This window comes from Polyodon spathula, chromosome 13, assembly GCF_017654505.1.
Source record: "Polyodon spathula isolate WHYD16114869_AA chromosome 13, ASM1765450v1, whole genome shotgun sequence".
Lineage (NCBI taxonomy): Eukaryota > Metazoa > Chordata > Actinopteri > Acipenseriformes > Polyodontidae > Polyodon > Polyodon spathula.
In genome coordinates, this window is record NC_054546.1 from 44,191,219 (window position 1) to 44,213,354 (window position 22,136).

Here is a 22,136-nt window from a genome sequence, read left to right on the forward strand (position 1 = left end):
ACCATGTTGACTGTCTCCCAGGACCCTGTTACCATATAGGTAATTTTCCATTTTGGATCTTATTATAGTTTCCATAAGTTTGCATATAATAGAAGTCAGGCTTACTGGTCTGTAGTTACCTGGTTCAGTTTTGTTTCCCTTTTTGTGGATCGGTATTACGTTTGCAATTTTCCAGTCTGTCGGTACCACCCCTGTGTCAAGAGACTGCTGCATGATCTTGGTTAGCGGTTTGTAAATTACTTCTTTCATTTCTTTGAGTACTACTGGGAGGATCTCATCCGGCCCAGGGGATTTGTTTATTTTAAGAGCTCCTAGTCCCTTTAACACTTCTGCCTCAGTTATGCTAAAGTTATTTAAAACTGGATAGGAACTGGATGACATGTGGGGCATGTTGTCAGTATCTTCCTTTGTAAAAACTTGTGAAAAGTAATCATTTAACATATTTGCTATTTTTTTTTCTTCCTCTACGATTTTGCCATTTGTATCTCTTAAACATTTAATCTCCTCTTTGAATGTTCTCTTGCTGTTGTAATATTGGAAAAACATTTTGGAATTGGTTTTAGCTCCCTTAGCAATGTTCATTTCTATTTCTCTCTTGGCCTTTCTAACTTCCTTTTTGACTTGCGTTTGCAGTTCTGTGTACTCTTTCTGCGTACTTTCTTTTTGGTCCTTTTTTAATGCTCTGTAAAGTGCCTTTTTTCGCTGAATATTTTTTTTAATTGATCTATTAAACCATTTTGGCAATTTAGTTTTACATTTAGATTTGTCTACTTTAGGGATATAATTGTTTTGCGCCTCTAGTACTACATTTTTGAAGAACAACCATCCTTCTTCTGTGGGTGTTTTCTCTATTTTACTCCAATCTACTTCTGTTAGTCTCTGTTTCATACCTTCATAGTTTGCTTTTCTAAAATTGTAAACCTTAGCTTTAGTCTTTACTTTTGGGGATTTAAAAAACACTTCAAAATGAGACCATGTTGTGGTCTGAGTTTGCCAGTGGTTCTCTGACCTCTGTTTTAGTTATTCTATCTTCGTTATTTGAAAAGACTAAATCAAGGCATGCCTCCCCTCTAGTGGGTGCCTTCACAAATTGTGTTAGGAAGCAGTCATTTGTCATTTCCACCATTTCTATTTCATCCTTCGCGCTACCCACCGGGTTTTCCCATTTTATTTGGGGGAAGTTGAAATCCCCCATTAGTATGGCTTCTCCTTTGCTACACACATTTCTAATGTCATTGTATAACAGATTATTGTGCTCACCGTCTGAATCTGGCGGTCTATAGCATGCTCCTATTATTATGCCTTTTGAATTTTTGTCTGTTATTCTGACCCATATTGATTCGGTTTTATTTTCTTTGTCCAGGTTTAACACCTGGGCTTCAAGACTGTTTCTTATGTATAGCGCTACCCCTCCTCCTCTTCTGTCCTGCCTGTCTTTCCTATACAGTGTATACCCACAAATATTATATTCGTCCCCATCACTCTCAGATAACCACGTTTCTGTAACACCTATCACATCATAGTTACCTATTAGTGCAGTAGCTTCAAGTTCTAGAATTTTGTTTCTGATACTTCTAGCATTTAGATAAATACATTTAATGGTTGTCTTACCTGAGTTGTTGTTCTTGTTTTGATGCGGTCTCCCTTCTGTTTTTTTGTTGATTTCTCCCCCCCTTTGTGTTCAAGGTCAGGTGAATTTGTGTCTTGAGGTCATATAAGCCTTTCTATTGAGATGTGTTCAAAGTCAGGTGAATTTGTGTCTTGAGGTCATATAAGCCTTTCTACCGAGATGTGTTCAAGGTCAGGTGAATTTGTGTCTTGAGGTCATATAAGCCTTTCTACTGAGACGTGTTCAAGGTCAGGTGAATTTGTGTCTTGAGGTAGCACACCACCCACTTGCTAGATCACGGCTGTAATCTAAATATAAATCTGCTATATAATCGAGGGCCGCGATGTAGCGAGAGACCCATAGAAAAACAAACAGACTAACAAATACTGTCAACCACTCCCTCGTTTTATCAGGGGCATCAGGGTCCAATACAAGTCCTCTACGCAACCTGCTTTTTCTCATTTTACATGTCAAAAAGCAGCACCCCATTCTAATTCATACAGCGGAGGGTAATTGCTTCTCATCAACTTCAGTCTCCAATTAATTTCATGAGTCTTCCTCTCCTTTCTCAAATGCACAAACCGCTGCATTGAAAGAATCCATTCCCAGCATAGGAGGCTTGTTGCTAGGGAGCGGACGTCACTGCCTTGTGGCTTTTGCTAGTGCATTGCTGCCACATGTGAACGCCTTGTCAGCTACAATCAAAACCGATTCAGCAAGCAGATATTTAATTGCTTTGTGTTATTGTGCAATACGTGAGTACATGATAACAGTACGATATTAATGCTTTGTTTTTTATTTTATTGTGCAGTACAAAATAAAACGAGCAGTGATACTAAGTGCCTATGTCTACTGCAGCTAAGGCATACACAGTTAAACAGTAAAAATGGGGAGCCAACTCCAGGACCGCGATATATCCAAATCCGCAGTGTAGCGAGGGGCGGGTGTGTAAGCTTTTCTATTGAGAGGTGTTCAATGTCAGGTGAATTTGTGTCTTGGAGCCCAGCTGGAAACCCAGGACTTCTCTGGGAGGCTTTTAAGTTTATGGATCCATTACAAGTGGTTACATATACAAAGAACAAGCATGCTATCAATTATGCTTTGAAATGATTTAGATTATGATTATAAATGATAAGACTTGGCTAGAACATATAAGAATGTTGCGATATATATTAGAAACCTCAGAACTTTCATGCCCCAAATCAGGAAGCTGCATTGCAGGGCACTGTCACCAGAGAGATGACCACAGAACATCTAGCTTTAACAAAGGAGAAGGCAAGAGAAGCAAAAAAGCTAAATAACATCATTAAATTAGAGACTGAAATGGTTTAAAACAATAAAACCTGGTGCGGTACTATTACTTCATTATTACACGGTTCAAACTCATAATCACTCTTACCAGATCCCTAACCTGCACTGTTACAGCTCTGTCGATATTAGTGTTATACTTCTGATTATTATTCTAATAAATGAATGAACTTTCCACCTTGCACCTGGCGGTCAATGAGGAGTGCAGCCAGTAAAGCCAGACCCAAGGCAGGTGTTGAGAGATATTAACCAGCACAGCAGGGTTAGTGGAGATCTCAATTGAGAGAGGGAAGGAGGAGGCAGGACTCACTTATAGTTTACTAACGAAGAGGCAGAAGGTGGCAGGAGCTCCTGTGTGTTTCCATCCAGGCTGGTAGACAGATGGACAGTGAGAAACATCATACAAAACACAGGAATTGGGGGGGGCATTCAAAAGAAAGGACTAGAGGGAGTTCAAGACTAGCACAGCATTCATAAGACAAAGAAACGCCGTCTTTTCGGAATGACCTCCCGTTTAACGGAAGGATTTTCAGGAACAGGAAAGAGTAAAGAAAACATGCACAACATGAAGAACCATCAGCAGGGATACGATGCTCAGGGATCACCGGTCGGACATGATTAACCCTTTGCGGTCCTCTGTCAGACCTGATCCGGCATTCCAATTTTTCCTTTCCAGTCCGATCATTAAAAAGACGTAAAGAACAGGTCTATAGTCACCTTTTTTCTCCAGAAAAAGCCAAGAAAACCTTTCAATGGCCGAGTGAGACCAATTGGAGCCGAATGAAGCCGGGAAAAAAAGGGCGTATCTGATAGCCCGATGCACCACAGAGATAACAGGGACATAAACAAAGGAGATAGCTGCTTCTGCATCCAGTGCCCAAAGAATATCCAGACATTTGCAGAGCTTTTTGGGATGTTATAGTAATAAAGTAATGACTTGGATTGCATTATTGAGGAGTTTGGTGATAAAACGAGTGATCAGGAGAGGATTTATCAGTATATAAAGAGGTGTGTGAAAAATACAGTCAACAAGGGGTGGGGCTTGGTTGGAGATGCAGTACTGACTGTGCTTTTGTGATTTAGTGCCTTTTAAACCAGTTTAAAAAATATTTTAAACAGCGCGTGTGAAAATAAATTGGACACAACGCACCTGACAAGCGCTGAATAAATGGACTGCAAAGGGTTAATGCATTCTGCAACCAGTCAATAGAAATATCACACCCTGACCCTTCGTGTAGCATTAATTAATTCTGCAACCAGTCAACAGACCGAAATCACACCCTGGAGTTTTTTGTAACAATGTGGAATATTCTGTAAAATTTCTAAATTCCAAAATGTAAAGTTTTATGCTTACCTATCATTTGTCTTGTGGCAGTTTATGGAACGCAAAGGTATGTCCTAGAAAACACACACACACAGCACAATTAGCCAATGATGTTTAATTGATAAGTATATCAATTATATAATATTATATATATATATATATATATATATATATATATATATATATATATATATATATATATAACAATTTCATATTTCCGCCGTGAACAAAGTATTTATTATTAGGCCCCTGCCTCTGGGAGGTACCTTATGGAGCTTGCCGTTGCAGGCCAGGTCTTCGCTGGTCAGGGCTTCCCGGTTCTGGAGGTGAGCGAAGGGCTTGGCTGCCCCCCAGGACTCCAGGTAGCGGGTCATCCGCACGGACGCGCGCATCTTCAGGCCGTCATTCACCCGGGGCTTGGGAAGATGGCCTTTATTCACTGGCTGCTCCTTCGACTGGGTCAGAGCATTGAAAACAAGAGAGAGCTCATGTTAGAAGAACAGACACACAGGGTTATAGAACAATCACAACACACCGGTTTGGTGTGGGATGGGGGACAGAGAGGTGGTCTAGCCAGGAATACTTACAATCAAGATATTCCACATCAAATCACTAACACATTCACACATGAACCTGCCTGCACACTTTCAACAGTAGTGTTAATCCACTTCCACCTTTCCAACATGCCAACACCCTTTCAAACAAAAACCCCAAAACAACAAGCCACAACAGAGAAACAGTGCCGAGCAACTAGCACATTCAGAAACAAGTCACAAACCAGACCGTACAGGAAACGATTTCAATGAACTGCATGACATCCTGCTTGCACAGCTGCTGCCACTGGTATCTGGCTTCATAAAGCAGTTTAAAAGCCAACTGATATCAATAACTATTAGTATTCTAATGACAACCCCAAACCAGAACGGTGCTACAAACATGCGCTTATCAATAGAAGTGGAACAGTGTTTCTTCTGTCGCTTTGAGCAGCGCAGGCAACGCCTGGTGTGCAGAGAAGAGCCCATAGTTACCTGGGGGTCTAAGACCAGGTATGTCTTGACATTCTGCTCTTTCAGGTAGGTGTCTCTCAGGTGCCCATTGCCTTCCTCTACTTCATAAGCTTTGTTCAGGTGTTTCAGCGTGGCGTCGGTGATGTGGACTCGCCTGAGGGGTAAAGCACATCAAACACAAATAGCACGGCGGAGTGGGGCAGAGCACTAGCTAAAGTGGTAAATGTGCACATTAACTTTGCAGCTTTCCCATGCTTTTCCAATTGTTGCACTATGCCCTTACCACAGCTTACTGTGTTTTTATTTCAAATAGCTTTTTCTCTCTGGGCTTTCACTATGCTTACCTATGCTTTCACTACATGCTTTAATACATTTTTACTCTGGTAAACCTGTACAAGAGTCAGTCTCACCCAGGCAAGCCTCCGGCCTCCATGTGGTTGGCCAAGGTGACATCATGTGACCACACGTCGTACTGCCACTTGCGCAGCCCAATGACCCCACAGAGCACGTTCCCAGAGTGAACCCCGACCCTCATGCTGATATCCACTCCGGTGGCCTCTCTCACCCGCCTGGGTGAAACAACAAATGAGACGAGGAGAAAGAGGGTCAAGGGGAATAGATGAATCCCCTACTTCTGTTGCTGCCTGCCCACATGCAACACAAATAGGGAGATTCCATGGATAGAATGACCCTAATCCTGAGTGCAGTAATGTATGCTTTCTGTTTGGAGACCTGAATGCATTCCCAGACGCCTCATAATGCCTAACAGAGAGGTATCTGAGAATACTGGGAGGAGCTGTATCTGACATATCGAACTGAACACTAGGCACCAGAGCATGCCTCTTCCAGATAACATATCTCAGCTGCTCGGCAGCACAGTTGCCTGAATCACTGGTACAGTATGAGAAGCTCCAGGCAGATTGCTCATTATCTGCTCATTGGTGTAAACACAGCTGATAAGAAAACAGACCACCAGCAATCTGTTGACAGCTAACGGTAATCAGTGATCAGGATGTTGCTGCAACGCTCAGCAGTATGGCTTTATGCATGAAATTCAAAAAATGCTTTTTATTTGCATTTCTGACTGCAAATTCAATTTTATACAATATTAGCTCTTTCACTGAATTGCAAACTAAAACATTGTCCCAACCAGGTCCTTAGACTCCTCCAATCAAGGCACCAGACTGCTCCATTCAAGTTACTAGAATTCCAATTCAAGGCACTAGACTGCTCAATTCAAGGCACTAGACTGCTCAATTCAATAATGAAGTATGTGATAGGAACAAGGCTCTACACTGAAATGGATTGAAAGAGCTTCCAGGGAGTCCAGCAGCACTAGTGTGTCAGTGAAGGCGGCACAAAGAACTGGATGACTGGGGAAAGCCAGTCTTGTCAGTCATGGATGTAATCGTGATTCAGATAGCTGTAACTCTGGTGACAAATGTCAAAGTCAATCCTTTATGAGAGTGCTCAATGATCTTGCAACAGCCCCCTGAACCCCAGTGTTAAGGCAGTTCATTCCACTCACTTGATAGCCTCACACATATCCAGTCCCATCTTCACACAGTTCTTTGCATGGTTCGGTAGGGATACAGGCAGCCCCGACACACAGTAGTAACAGTCTCCTAAGATTTTTATTCTCATACATTCATTTTCCTGTAAAAAATAAACAAACAAATAATAAATAAAAACTCTCGATAGGAAAACAGCCTGCCTTTTCTATGAAACGTAGGTTACTTATTAAAAAGACAACAGCATTAGCAAAAAAACTGGAAGAAAGTCAGTAACAGAACTTTCTTCTTAACTAACAAACTTTGTAACTTAAAAATGCTGAATTCTAAAGGTAAAACCAAGTCAATAGAGAATCGTTTCAGCTAGCAGCTTCTACAGTAGAGAAACGTTTCAGCTAGCAGCTTCTACAGTAGAGAATCGTTTCAGCTAGCAGCTTCTACAGTAGAGAATCGTTTCAGCTAGCAGCTTCTACAGTAGAGAATCGTTTCAGCTAGCAGCTTCTACAGTAGAGAATCGTTTCAGCTAGCAGCTTCTACAGTAGAGAATCGTTTCAGCTAGCAGCTTCTACAGTAGAGAATCGTTTCAGCTAGCAGCTTCTAAAGTAGAGAATCGTTTCAGCTAGCAGCTTCTACAGTAGAGAATCGTTTCAGCTAGCAGCTTCTACAGTAGAGAATCATTTCAGCTAGCAGCTTCTACAGTAGAGAATCGTTTCAGCTAGCAGCTTCTACAGTAGAGAAACGTTTCAGCTAGCAGTTTCTACAGTTTACTATTAACTGAAGGGGTCGTTGTCTGTACACAAGCAAAGCGTACCGAGCTCTCAGTCTCCCTTGTGCTGTATACACAACATTTAAATAAAAGCCCAGAACCCCGAAGGTGGCCCCCTTGCCTTTGCAATCTGGTCGAACTTCCCGAAGAGTTCGTTCAGCATGATGACCAGCTCCTTGGGAGAGCAGTCGCTGGCCAGGCGTGTGAATCCCACGATGTCTGCGTACAGGATGCTGCCAAAGACAATGGCATCAGTCATGCCATGCATCCAGTAAACACACTTACTATTTACTGTACTGAAAAACGATTACATCATTTAGTGCCAAGGAATTAAACTGGGCTTCGGAAAATGATTAATTCAGCCACCCCTGAAAATGTGGGAGAGAAAAGCGGTACGTCAAGCAAAAAACCAGACAGAAAAAGAATGTGCAAGAGAGAGCGGTTAACGATGGAGAACGTTACTTAAGATAATCCTGCCTATGGTGATTGCCTCACGTTTTACCATCCAACCAAATAGCTCCACAGTCAATCTGTAGCTCCACTGCTAAGAGGTTAATCACCTGACTTCTGTATCCGTTAGTTGCTAGGCAAAAAAAAAAAAAAAAAAAAATCATATTTCAATAATTTGGAAGACAAAACTACAGTGAATATCTAAAGGCTGTATGGCAGCTAGTCCTCCTAGAAAGCACTGTCTGCTGTGCATCGTCTGGGAAGCACTGGAGAACATCACTGCAAAACAACTGCATAGAAACACGGGCTCCTGCAGCCAACACAGTCCACATTTGAGTGGAGAGGGAGGGTGTTAAACATGGTTTTCAAATTAGAGTCGTCAGAACAAAGAGAGGGACTGTACTGATCCCCTGAGACCAGGAGGGGCTCCTCTAAACCCTGATCTCGGTTTCCTTCACCAAACCAATGTGAAACAATGAAATCACAGCTTTCAAACCAGCGTGAAACAATGAAATCACAGCTTTCAAACCAGCGTGAAATAATGAAATCACAGCTTTCAAACCAGTGTGAAAATGACAAAATCACAGCTTTCCCGTGGCAATCATTACCCTGTGCTTCTAAAACGGAAAACAAAATTCACTTCATTTGGATTAATTCTATTAGATGAAAGCCGGATCTGCTTTCTTTACAAAACACTTTGAGATCGTCACGGAACAATTGTTTTGACATCATTTCCACAAGCAATAAATGCAGTCTGTTGACCTGGCTGCATGCAGCAAACAATTCATTGTGTTAGGTGACGTACGCTTTCACCTTTCATTCATATATTTTTATAGCTATTCCAATGGGAACATACTAGACTTGTCAATGCCCTTCTAGCAGCTCTATACACTGGGAAAGTAAATGATAAATTGAAATGAATACCGATTACATTTCTTCATCATGAAGTATTTCTAGTGATTGGCGAAAAAGTCGTGCACTACCTGACATTCCGGTGCCTCTTGACATACAGGCTGTGGAAGTTGTTGTCCTTCACCTGTCTCTGCTGAGCATCCCTATCCTTGCTCTCCTTCAGTCTCTCTATTATAGCCAGCTTCATTTCCATGGAGATATAGGCTGGCAGTACTGACAGCAGCAAGGTCTCCTGCAAACAGAGATCTCGTTAGAGGATGTGTACGTGTGTTAACACTGCCCAGCTCACATCTCGTTACAGGAGTGTACGTGTGTTAACACTGCCCAGCTCACATCTTGTTACAGGAGTGTACGTGTGTTAACACTGCCCAGCTCACATCTCTCTGTGTCTGTACCAATGACACTCTTTCTACCAGTTTAGCACTGACACTGGGAACAGGTTTGGTAAATCAATTCAGAAATAAATGCATACAACTGTGGGGGTCTACTCCATTCATCTAAATGACGGCTGTTTGGGTATTTAATACAGGGCCTGATGAAAGTCTAACTATTGTGCATTGTACAGAGCAGGGGTCTTCAACCCTGGTCCTGGAGAGCCCCTCTCCAGCAGGTTTTATAGGTGTCTTCACATAATCAGTGGCTAAAGATCTGGAACACCTATTCATCTTGACTAAGCCAATAATTGGTTCAATTAAGTAACTGCGAGATTGGTTGAAACAAAAACCAGCAGCCACAGCAGCTCTCCAGGACCAGGGTTGGAGACCCCTGGTATAGAGCATCTTCAGCCCATGTCTGTCTAAGTAATACGCAAAAACTCCAGGAGAGGGTTTCCATTGGAACAGTTTAAATGGCATCAGTGTTGATTGATTGTCAATTGTGTCTGCTTCCATGTAAGAAACAGCATCAGTGTTGCTTGACTGTCCATTGTGTCTGCTTCCATGTAAGAAACTGCATTAGTATTGATTGACTGTTCATTGTGTCTGCTCCCTACCTGCTGCCTCTTCTCGATCTCCAGCTTCATGCGGATCTCCAGGCAGCTCAGGGTGTCCAGGAAGGTCTGCTCCAAGGCACTCTCCATCATTTTCTTGTGGAATGCTCCCACCACATTGCCACACAAGAAAATGATTACATTTGGCAATATCTGGGAAAAAAAAGAACACCATACACAATGTATTATATATTATATATATATATCTTGTGGTATATTATATTATATATATTATATATTATCCTATATATAATTATATATCCGATATATAATATATATATATATATATTTACGCACTATATGTATGTATAGTACATATCACACACACACATACATACATACACACACTGAGCATCAAAAGAAACTTATCACTTACATTTGGATAAAATTCACTAAATGTGATCGAAAAATGACAAACTGTTTTAGAGCAGGTGCAGTGACTTTTTATTATGCAGATTAACAACTGACATCATGAAGATGCTGAAAAATGATCTGTCGATCTTGGGCAGGTGTTGTAACTCTTGGTCTCCCAGTTTGTGGCCTGTCATTGACAGAGTGTGTCTGGTTATACCATCTCGCCCGGTTTGAAATGGCTGGCTGTGAGCACCCAAGACGACAAGCCACAGTACGCTGCCCAACATGCCGGTTGCACGAAGCTGCCGCTCTCATGACAGACGTGGCAAAAAAAAACGTTTCATCAATGTCAATCATTTATAGACCTTATTTTTTTCCGAAAATAAAACGTGTGAAAATAGTGAGAAGTTTCTTTTGATGTTCGGTGATGCTTAAGTCCTCCCTTACAGCCAATTTAAGGTAACTGTATAAATATATAAAAAATATAAAAAAACAATGAGTCTTGCCTGTGTTGCTTTAGCAACAAGACCCTCATTATCTCAGTTAAACAAACTGATCCCTCACACACATTGAGCCTCTCCTCTTCCTGAACCTGTTAACACCAGAAGAACAGGCTCCCCGGTCCGACCTCTGCAGGGTGAGACTCCCTTTCCTGGAGAGCAGCAAGAAACAAAGCGCCCTGCTCTGCCTTGACCTCAGACACCTCTCTCACAGAAACAAGCACCACATTGCTTCTCTATCCTGCTTTCTAGAAATACTTGCTAACCAGCGCTTTACTTTATTTGATTCATGTTTTTTTTTTTAATTGCAACAAAAACAAACAAGCAAACAAACATAGACAGCTATGTATTGTAATGTGCCGCAGAATATTTCAGCCATCCCGGGATAGAAAACCTGCACACTGGGCGTCACTCTGCTCCCACCCCCAGGCTGCAGGCCTGGCTCACCTGGAACACGAGGCTGGACCGCTGGGACTTGTCAAACACTCCGACAGCGATGCCGATGATGATGAGGTGAGACACGGAGGAGAGGACAGCGAGGACCATGGCTTCCCACATGCCAAATGGCAGCATGGTGTATAGAGTGAAGATTATGAACAGAAAGAACGGCACCTGGAGGATGAGAGGGGGGGGGGGGGGGGGAGAGAGAGAGAGAGAGAGAGAGAGACACACACACTGAGGACAAGCCAGTAAACACACATGCATCTCAGAGCCAGTAAACACACATGCAACTCATGATGTGTACGACCTTCTGTTGAGTTTCAAAATCCCCCCAATTTTGTCTTCTCTTTCAGCTAAATCCACTGCTTGACGAGGACTGCCTGTGCACCTCTAATAGTGAATGAGCCCGTACCTGATCCCATGTATGGATCACCTTCCCATCGAAGATGAACACGTAGCCCATTGCGAGGAGGCAGATCCACACTGCCACCCCCAGGAAGCGCATCCACCTCTGGAACAGGGACTCCGTGCACACCAGGATGAAGACCAACAGGAACAAGGCCAGCGCACTGCACACCGTGCTGAGGAAGAGCGCGTGCTCCGCGGCGGCCTGCACAGGAGAAGCAGTTCAGCAGACGGGATTACACCAGAGAATATCAACCCACATGGAGAACATTCCACACCACGCAGGGAACAACAGCAGTGGGTTCTTGAGAGAGAACAGGCTAGTTACATTTGAACCCAGTATCCACACAGATGAAGAAGCACCCTGGAAGGCACACAGGGCTGTTATCAGCATGGTCTATTAACACATTCCAACAGGTCAGGCTTGCCAGAAGTCAAGCAGGGTGCTACCAAGTGTTGGTGGCCAAGCAGGGTGCTTTTTCCCGCTGTTCCCCCTGGACCAGACCTCCGTCACTGCCTCTCCTGGGTGTTGAAAAGCCCGGAGACATTAAACAAATCTCAAAGCTCAAGGTTAAAGACAAGGCCTACCTTCCCTCAGATTGGACAAATTTATAAATAAAACAAGAGCTCAAAGAGTAGGGGCAGAGAACATGGTGTTGCATTTCACCTGTAATTACATCTTCTCAAATATTAAATACAAAGTTTAAAAACTGCCCGAAAATAAACAGCGTGATCTCCAGTAACAGTGGTGGAAACAAATGTAAGAGCTTCAAAATGGACACTTTTTAAATATCCTATTATAAAACACTACAAGTAATATTCCAGGGACAACACCTTCATGAGGCGACAATAAAGCTACAGCAGTCCTTTACTGTACACAGAGACGGCAGACAGGAAGAGGCCATTTAAACAGCACACCCAGGAAACGGGATTCTGAAGAACTGTGTTGGCAGCACATGTTTGATCAACCTGTTTACAGCAGAGGTTATGAACACTAGCTCTGCAGTACCTTTGCAAGGAAGCTTAAGGACGCTTTCCTTTCATTTACTGAACGTCTCCTTTACTAGGCAAAATAAATAATAGCAAAAAACAAAAACTAATACAAATCATACGATGTCTGCAGTCGTTCCAATACCTGACTGGCGATCGCACTCTGACAACACAAACTCAGAATTACAGAAGATCATGCAAAGAAGCGAGCACACCATGCATCAACTGTGGAATGATCAATATTTCATCTCCTTCATTGGTATGTCAGGTATTGAACTGTGTCAATGTGAGTGTCACAGCAGCAGACCCCCCCCACCCCCACCCCCACCCCCACCCCCACCCCCCACACACATCCTCGCTGACCGAGTAACTACGAGTTTCCTGTTGCATAAGATTCTCAAAGCTCTTTACTCCTAATTAATCTTCATCGGTGAGTAGAACATTCTTATCTCAGGTTCCCATTCTGTTTATGTATTTAGTTATATACAAGGCTGGGTTGTATGTTCAGTGTTAGATACCAGGACTGAAGATATCAGACTTCCTGAGTGACGTCAAGATTTCACAAGGTATTGGTTCTTTAAACAAAGGGGTCAAGAGTTCAGTCATCTCGTTTCACTTTTAATACCGAGACTGCATGCGTCTGTTTGTACCTGTTTGTACACACCATGTGTGTGTGTGTCTGTATGTCTGTGTCTATGCATGTGTGTGTGTGTGTCTGTATGTCTGTGTCTGTGCATGTGTGTGTGTGTCTGTGTCTATGCGTGCGTCTGTCTGTACCTGTCTATGCATGTGTGTGTCTGTGCGTGTGTCTGTCTGTCTGTGTCTGTGTCTGTGCGTGCGTCTATCTGTACCTGTCTGTGCATGTGTGTGTGTGTCAGTATGCGTGTGTCTGTCTGTCTGTCTGTGTATGTGTGTGTGTGTGTACGTGCGTCTGTCTGTGTCTGTGTTCTTTATATATATATATATATATATAAGCAAGTGGCCAGTCACAGAAAAGAAGTAAAGTCTTTGTCAATATCTTTAGTTCAAAACAGATTACTCCTGTAGCATGAAGTCAAGGTTATATGACTTTGAAGCTGCTACAGCTGGTAAAGTATTACTTTTGCCGAATGTTTTTGGTTTGGTAAAATATATATTAACAAAACGTTTTTTTAATTCATTCCGTAGTCAAATGTAATTATTTTCTGTAAATTGGATTTTGCTCTTACTACTGATTTGATTGTCTTCTATAACAGGCTATTATCTGTGTTGTGATACTTTGTTACATGAAACTTTAATGTGATCTTTTGTAACAACTGTAAGTCATCCTGGAGAAGGGAATCTAAGAAATATTATTATTATTATTATTATTATTATTATTATTATTATTATATTATTAGTATGATGATGATTGACATTTGTGAATGTGCTGAAGAATATTTATACTATGAGTCTAGCGAACGTGCAAGTTATCACGGGCATGGCTGTGTGCTTAGCATGAGGTGTGTGACACTGTCCATGAGAGGTGTGTGACAGGTCCATGAGGCTTTACCAAGCCTGCCATCACAGTAATGCAGCTATGCTACCTCTCCACAGTGAATGGTTCTGAGCCTTCAGAGCTATACGGTGCCGGACGGTAGTTCATCCAGAGCTTTAAAACAGTTGATATACAACAGCAATAAAAAAAAAGAAACAAGATGAATGAGATGAAGGAGATGTCGTTTGTCAATGGTTTTGATAACCCTTCTCAGAGGTTTAATGTTAGTTCTAAAGATGACAAACCGGGAAAATGGGATTTGGCAACATGTCGGAACAGCTCAGTGAGACGTTCCCATCAAACAAAAGCACCATGGCTCCAGCAACCCCATTGCAACTACCTGAACAGCTCAGTGAGACATTCCCATCAAACAAAAGCACCATGGCTCCAGCAACCCCACTGCAACTACCTGAACAGCTCAGTGAGACATTCCCATCAAACAAAAGCACCATGGCTCCAGCAACCCCATTGCAACTACCTGAACAGCTCAGCGAGACATTCCCATCAAACAAAAGCACCATGGCTCCAGCAACCCCATTGCAACTACCTGAACAGCACAGTAAGACGTTCCCATCAAACAAAAGCACCATGGCTCCAGCAACCCCACTGCAACTACCTGAACAGCTTCAGGGTTGAATATGGAAACTGGTGTGCTGTGTGGAGTTCAGTTATTCTGCCTGGACCTCTTTTAGGGGTCTACAGCATTTAAAGTTATTCCTATTTTTTTTTTATAGTTTTACTTTAATGCTGCAAGCTAGAATTGTGAACCTTCTGCAGGTTCCATTATGACATCATTATTTCCAGGTCATGTGCTACGAGCAGTGCATCACCCTTTACTGCCTCAAGCCTCATGAGCACAGCTACACTTTGTCTGCTGTGTTAGTAAGGCAACATTGCAGTGACAGGCATGCAGTACATGAAAGCGAATCGGTACTCACCAGCTTATTGGCAAAGAATACGATGAGGAGTCCCAGGCAGGAGACCACAGCGATGCCCAGCAAGAGGACCAGCAGCTGGTGCTTGCTAATGCAGCAGTACTGCCTGTACAGAGAGCCTCGGTCTGTGTCCTGGTGATTTAAAAAGTATTTCCCTTTGGCAGGCATGGTGTACACCTCAGTCCCCAAAGAGCATAGCAGGCTGATTGTGAGAATATTATATATACTGCAGTGTGTGGACGTAAAGAAAGCAAACAGACGAATTCCGTGAAGCAGCTGTGATGCTTGTGTCCTGTCCTGAGACTTACATTGTGATCTCAGATTGTTCTCTCCTCTCCCAGGCACACACTGCTCATTCCTCTTTGTCACCACATGCTGCTCACAATCACCCTTCAGCAGAGTCCTCTGTGCAGAGAAGGGGAGACAGATGATCCTCTGCTGCCGATTTTCAACAAAATAAACAGTTGTTTCTTCTGTCCTTCCCGAGCGACCCCTACTTTACAGCCGTCGTGTGACGTGAGCCCTGGAAAGAGACAAAACAGAGGCAGGGTGAACAAAAGACCTGAATGAACACATTCTACAGGGTCAGTACATCTTGCACGGCTGGGGTTTGTGGACTATTAAGAAACTTGCTTTTGTTGAGGAGTCATAAACCACTCCCTCTGTAGAATGGGGTCTCGGTCTCTCTCTCTCTCTCTCTCTCTCTCTCTCATGTAAACCAGCAGGGCAGGCTGATCTCCGGGCTGTGGTCTGTACTGGGTGTTTAACATTCTAATGTAAACTCTGTGATCTTTCCACAAACAATGCAGATGAGCTTACTGTATATGGAGTCAATTAAAATGAGGCTGCACCAAAAAGCCAAAAAGTTGTGGGACTGTCCTCTTGTCCCCCTGCCAGGAGAACTTATAAATGGCCCACTCTCTGATCTAAACAAGCCTGTATGTTTGCTGTTTAAACTCATTCTGACATTGAAATGGTTTAACAAATGGAACCATTCCATTAATAACTCCACACAAAAAATATATAAAACACCAGAGAACCATGTGGAAATGGTGCACAATGCATACAGTTTGAGTAATCCATGGTGCACAATGCATACAGTTTGAGTAATCCATGGTGCACAATGCATACAGTTTGAGTAATCCATGGTGCCAGTCTGGTTATTAGTAGGTTACACTCTCATATCTCAGGCCACTGTGGTTATTATTATTATTATTATTATTATTATTATTATTATTATTATTAGCCAGATTCAGATAATAAATCACAACTTTAAAACAGCTGGAGCACATCTGCTTCAAATGGTTACATAAAATAAAATAGCACAAATATAAACAAAAACAGAAACACAAAAAACACAGTTCCTTACTTTCTCTTGGGCTCCCTTTCTATTTATTATTTTTGAGCAATCTGTATTTGTTCTAAAAGTACGCAATCTTTGTTAATGTGGAGAAATTAATAGGAAGCCATTGGAGAATAACTAAGTCATAGAATTAAACGGCTTTTAAAAGTTATTTATTAGTTTTGGAAAATAAAAATGTAAGAGCTTTGAAAAGAAAAATAAACAGCAATCAGAAGGGTACTGCAGTGAAATCCTTGATATATCAGAGCTCTAACAGTTCCTGTTTGTAACTCTCTGTTCTTGTTAGTTGTTCTAACACTAGAACAGTATACCAATAGTGCTGCATTTCCCGACTCTGGACAACCTCTTCTGGTAATTCTACTTGGTAGTGCTACCATGGTGACAGCCCCCGTCAAGCTAACAATGAGAGTAAAGTGTGGAGCTGTAGACATTTCTTTTCAGTGCCTGGGGGACACTGGGGCCATGGCAGAAATGTCATTGTGGGGCCCTGTCTCTGGGCCCAAACTCCTCAATATCACATATTTATGGGGTCTGTTTTAATTGTAAATGTCATTACCTTGCTTTCAGTTCAAACACTCGAAACCCCTACCCCAACCTCCAGAGCGCTACCTGAAGGCAATTCAACTCCCTAAAACAGGGCTAGCAGTGCCTGTGGTGGGTCGAGGGACCGAATCATTGGGAACCCCAAACACATGAAAACAGGGGCTGCAGAGGGGACAGATGTCCAGAAGTTCATAAACCCCCTGTACTGACACAGCGAGAGGAGGAATTTGCTGAAGCATTCGTCTGCTCTGACAGTTACACCTCGAAGAACACAAGAGCTCAGGATTTTCACAGAGAGATGTGTGATTGAAGCAGCAGCAGCAACAATAACACCACCATAGCAAACACATGGGGCCATGTGATCTTACAAGCTACCTTGCTGTAGCCAGAACTCTCTATAGGGGCAGGCCCAAAACAGAACCCCCCCCCCCGAAGATAGCGCTTTAGAACAGTTAGCCTCGATGTGAATGACATGTACTGAACAGCATGGCATACTGACATCATGGTATTCTATTGTTTAGAAAGATTGGGTGTGAATCATTCTGTGTAGGGGCACAAAACACAAACACTGAAAGATCTCCAACTCCCTCTGTACAGTTTGTTTTAAAAGGGAAACACACTGTTAAGGATACAGGACTACAGAGAGCGGCTCAAGTTTATGTAGAAGCTCAGTCTAGCCCACTGTCACAGTCCACAGTACAGAGCTGAGTAAACCCTTCCTAGCCGTGGAAGTGTACACTGTAATTATCATCTACACAAATGGAAGGGTTGGGTTTGTTTGGAGGCTGGATGCTGTCACTTGTTGTTCCCTAGCTGGGCTGCCACTGACGCAAGCAACAGAGTCCTCACTCAACATCATTAAACCAGCTGCAGTCAGAAACAGAGTCAAAACCGCACGCTGCATTCCACCAATCACCCCAGGACTGAGACGTTGTTGTAAGTGACTCTGCAGCTGATGCATAGTTCACACATCTTAGTCTTGTATCTTGTAAAGCACTTTGTGATGGTGGTCCACTATGAAAGGCGTGATATAAAAATAAAAAGAGATTTAAAAAGATGATTAAATGAACAGGCATTGCTGGAAGCATCACTCTGTGCACAAAGACTGTGTGGAAGAGTAACACAGAAATCTGTAAATGTCTCTCAGCACAACCCCACAGCAACATCTAGCCATCTCCCAGCACAGCCTAATCTGACCCAAACAGAAACCTCTAGCCATCTCCCAGCACAGCCCCATCTCACCCACAGCAACAGAAACCTCTACCCATCTCCCAGCACAGCCCCACAGCAACAGAAACCTCTAGCCATCTCCCAGCACAGCCCCATCTCACCCACAGAAACAGAAAACTCCAGCCATCTCCCAGCACAGCCCCACAGCAACAGAAACCTCCAGCCATCTCCCAGCACAACCCCACAGCAACAGAAACCTCCAGCCATCTCCCAGCACAGTCCCGTCTGACCCAAACAACAGAAACCTCCAGCCATCTCCCAGCACAGTCCCACAGCAACAGAAACCTCCAGCCATCTCCCAGCACAGTCCCGTCTGACCCAAACAACAGAAACCTCTACCCATCTCCCAGCACAGCCCCACAGCAACAGAAACCTCCAGCCATCTCCTAGCACAGCCCCACAGCAACAGAAACCTCCAGCCATCTCCCAGCACAGCCCCACAGCACCAGAAACCTCCAGCCATCTCCCAGCATAGCCCCATCTCACCCACAGCAACAGAAACCTCTAGCCATCTCCCAGCACAGTCCCAACTCACCCACAGCAACAAAAAACACCACAGCTCTCAAACTATCATGGCCGGCATGACATCATAATAATGGATATTTGTGTATATAAATGGAGCATAAAAGCAATGGATATTTGTGTATATAAATGGAGTATAAAAGCAGGTTTTGGAAAACCCAGAGAACACCAAAACTCTTCCCCATCGCGATATACTGTATAATTATCCTCAGAAATATCATCATTATCCAGCTCTTTCATCCCATACATACTCCTCTAAATGCATACAGCCCCTGTGGTCTCCATTCCTCTTCACAGGACGCTCCGCAGTTTGAATAGAGAGAGTTGTACTTGCTTGCTGCCTTGGTCCACACAGCCACTTCGGTTTGCAGTTTGCCAGTGATCTGGCAGAGCAGTGCAGGATCCCTTGTCCTCCTGGGACGACTTCACTTAATACAGGAGGTTCATTAGCCTGGTGTTTATACATCTATTTATTTAGGAATCTCTGAGAACTGATAGTGTCCAGAGCATCTGTGTTTAAACAGCAGAGACATTAAAACAGTACTTCATGAAAGGCTGCCTTGACAGCAGGGACTGGTTTGCAGGCCAAACACTGTGCTGTAAAGAGATGGGAAATTCCACTTGCAACTGAGCACTGCAGGGCAGAGTCGAAGTAAATCGTATTGATTCATAGCTGGTTGCCACCACACAAACAGGACTGACCCGGTAAAGTTATGCTGTGTTCTGATTTATTCTGCTCAGTTAACGATCTTTAAATCAAGCTTATTCATTTGCACGTCCCAACGCAGATTAATTATAACGTAGCCCAGCACTGGCCATGAAGTTGCTGTATTATTCTTAAGTTGCCATGGCAAACCCTGAAAACACACAAGGGCAGCACCTCCTGTATGAAGTTGCAGAGCCCAGCACTTTACTGGCAGTCTTGATAAGAGGGAACATGGACAGGACGACTGAACTGCTCCCTCAACCCCCAAGAGGGGTATCTGAGGCCCACTGGCAAGGGAGCAAGGAACCCCCTCCCCCCTACACAATAACCATTGCAACTAGCTGTGTTTCTGAAGGGCTATCCGACAGAGATTTCACTCTTTTATAATAAAACTAAAATAGGAGCCACTCGACTAGATTAGCAATCTTTGCTTCGTGTAACAATGTGTGCAGCGTCACGTGATGCTTTATCTGGCTTCAGGAACAGCACGATGACACTCAACCTCTTGCGAACAGGGGCCTCTACTGTGGAAGTGTCGGCAGGGGCTGTGCTGTGATTGGACGAGGCTGCCCCTTAACTACACCTGCAGCACTTGTGGAAATTCTGTATGTAAATTCACACAGAATGAATACCATAATTTTCCCGATTTAAACGAGGAATATCATTAAATAACTGCCTTCTCATCTTCTCCAATATACTTAGAACACCCAATAAAGCACAAGTAGTCGGATGCAAGGAGGGGGAGGAGGGTTGTTTGAATGCTGGTATTTATTGCTTTGTTCTAAATCATTTTTACGTGCAAAATCCTTTAATGTCATCTCCATATCTCTTGTTCCAGCTCCCTTATGGATTGAAAGGACTGCATACAGAACAGAGTTCTCGATTTGAGAAAAACAAAAATCTGAGAATTGATTCTGTAATCAAATCAGTTTATATACATCAGCAAAAAGAAAATGGCTGAGAGGGGATGCTCCGAGGAGCAGAGCTCGCTGCGTCACACACACAGGCACAATGACCAGACATGGCTGAGAGGGGATGCTCCGAGGAGCAGAGCTCGCTGCGTCACACATACAGGCACAATGACCAGACATGGCTGAGAGGGGATGCTCCGAGGAGCAGAGCTCGCTGCGTCACACACACAGGCACAATGACCAGACATGGCTGAGAGGGGATGCTCCGAGGAGCAGAGCTCGCTGCGTCACACATACAGGCACAATGACCAGACATGGCTGAGAGGGGATGCTCCGAGGAGCAGAGCTCGCTGCGTCACACACACAGGCACAATGACCAGACATGGCTGAGAGGGGATGCTCCGAGGAGCAGAGCTCGCTGCGTCACACACACAGGCACAATGACCAGACATGGCTGAGAGGGGATGCTCCGAGGAGCAGAGCTCGCTGCGTCACACACACAGGCACAATGACCAGACATGGCTGAGAGGGGATGCTCCGAGGAGCAGAGCTCGCTGCGTCACACATACAGGCACAATGACCAGACATGGCTGAGAGGGGATGCTCCGAGGAGCAGAGCTCGCTGCGTCACACACACAGGCACAATGACCAGACATGGCTGAGAGGGGATGCTCCGAGGAGCAGAGCTCGCTGCGTCACACACACAGGCACAATGACCAGACATGGCTGAGAGGGGATGCTCCGAGGAGCAGAGCTCGCTGTGTCACACACACAGGCACAATGACCAGACATGGCTGAGAGGGGATGCTCCGAGGAGCAGAGCTCGCTGCGTCACACACACAGGCACAATGACCAGACATGGCTGAGAGGGGATGCTCCGAGGAGCAGAGCTCGCTGCGTCACACACACAGGCACAATGACCAGACATGGCTGAGAGGGGATGCTCCGAGGAGCAGAGCTCGCTGCGTCACACACACAGGCACAATGACCAGACATGGCTGAGAGGGGATGCTCCGAGGAGCAGAGCTCGCTGCGTCACACACACAGGCACAATGACCAGACATGGCTGAGAGGGGATGCTCCGAAGAGCAGAGCTCGCTGCGTCACACATACAGGCACAGTGACCAGACAAGGAGGGAGCAGCATCACCGCAGGCTGAAGTGTCTCGCTGCTCACCCCCGGTGCAGAGAATTAATTTCCTGTGTGGCAGTCACACCCACAGGTTGCTTAATGCAGCTCCACTCTCTGTGCATGTGGTCAAACAGAGGACTCAAAAATAAATAAATAAATAAATAAAAGCAACAGATTCTTCACTAAAGCAAAATGCCACTGAAAATAAAAACATCATGTTTTATCTTAAATATTTTATAAATATTTTTTATACATAAGAGTATTTAAAAGGTTTAAACTTTGCTGTATTGATCTAGCAGGAGAAAGAAAGTTGAGGAGTTTGTAACCGTGTAGCCTGGAAAGAAATAGACCACTGGTGACCATAGTAACCTCTGATAAGTATTGGGAGAAGACAAACCCTCCCAAATTCCTGAGCCTGGAATAGACCTCTGAATAAATAAGAGATAACAAGCATGGATGCACCTGGTTGTCGATTGTTGCAAAAAGGAATAATTTTAAATTAAGGGAGAAGATGTTCTTTGTTCAAGAGACATACAGTCAGTCAGAAAAAAGGGAAGAGCAGGTGTAACATCTTGAACTGCCATGCTGCTTTCAACATCAAGCAAGAATAAGTCTGACAAAAAGATGCGTGCTATCAACAAAGTCAAAAAAAAGGGAGGGTGCATATCACCTCTTTAAAAAAGCAGCTCCAAAAGTCACAGAAAAGGGAGCTTG

General features: G+C 43.8%; 1 protein-coding gene across 7 annotated transcripts in view; it reads right to left on the reverse strand.

Annotated features, from left to right (window-relative positions):
* Nucleotides 1–22,136, reverse strand: part of LOC121325516 (adenylate cyclase type 2-like) — a 51,123-nt gene that overhangs the window by 10,208 nt on the left and 18,779 nt on the right. For 5 of the 7 annotated variants that reach the window (XM_041268064.1, XM_041268062.1, XM_041268065.1 and 2 more), the window contains exons 2-13: nucleotides 15,020–15,539; nucleotides 11,583–11,780; nucleotides 11,177–11,341; nucleotides 9,879–10,028; nucleotides 8,959–9,119; nucleotides 7,647–7,758; nucleotides 6,777–6,904; nucleotides 5,659–5,817; nucleotides 5,270–5,402; nucleotides 4,508–4,696; nucleotides 4,272–4,315; nucleotides 3,228–3,287 (exon numbers count right to left, since the gene is read on the reverse strand). In XM_041268064.1, the coding sequence (XP_041123998.1) occupies nucleotides 3,228–3,287; nucleotides 4,272–4,315; nucleotides 4,508–4,696; nucleotides 5,270–5,402; nucleotides 5,659–5,817; nucleotides 6,777–6,904; nucleotides 7,647–7,758; nucleotides 8,959–9,119; nucleotides 9,879–10,028; nucleotides 11,177–11,341; nucleotides 11,583–11,780; nucleotides 15,020–15,184 (1,664 nt within the window). In that variant the 5' untranslated portion in view covers nucleotides 15,185–15,539. The remainder of the gene's footprint in view (nucleotides 1–3,227; nucleotides 3,288–4,271; nucleotides 4,316–4,507; nucleotides 4,697–5,269; nucleotides 5,403–5,658; nucleotides 5,818–6,776; nucleotides 6,905–7,646; nucleotides 7,759–8,958; nucleotides 9,120–9,878; nucleotides 10,029–11,176; nucleotides 11,342–11,582; nucleotides 11,781–15,019; nucleotides 15,540–22,136) is intronic. The other 2 variants (XM_041268066.1, XM_041268069.1) reach the window with 1 other exon arrangement.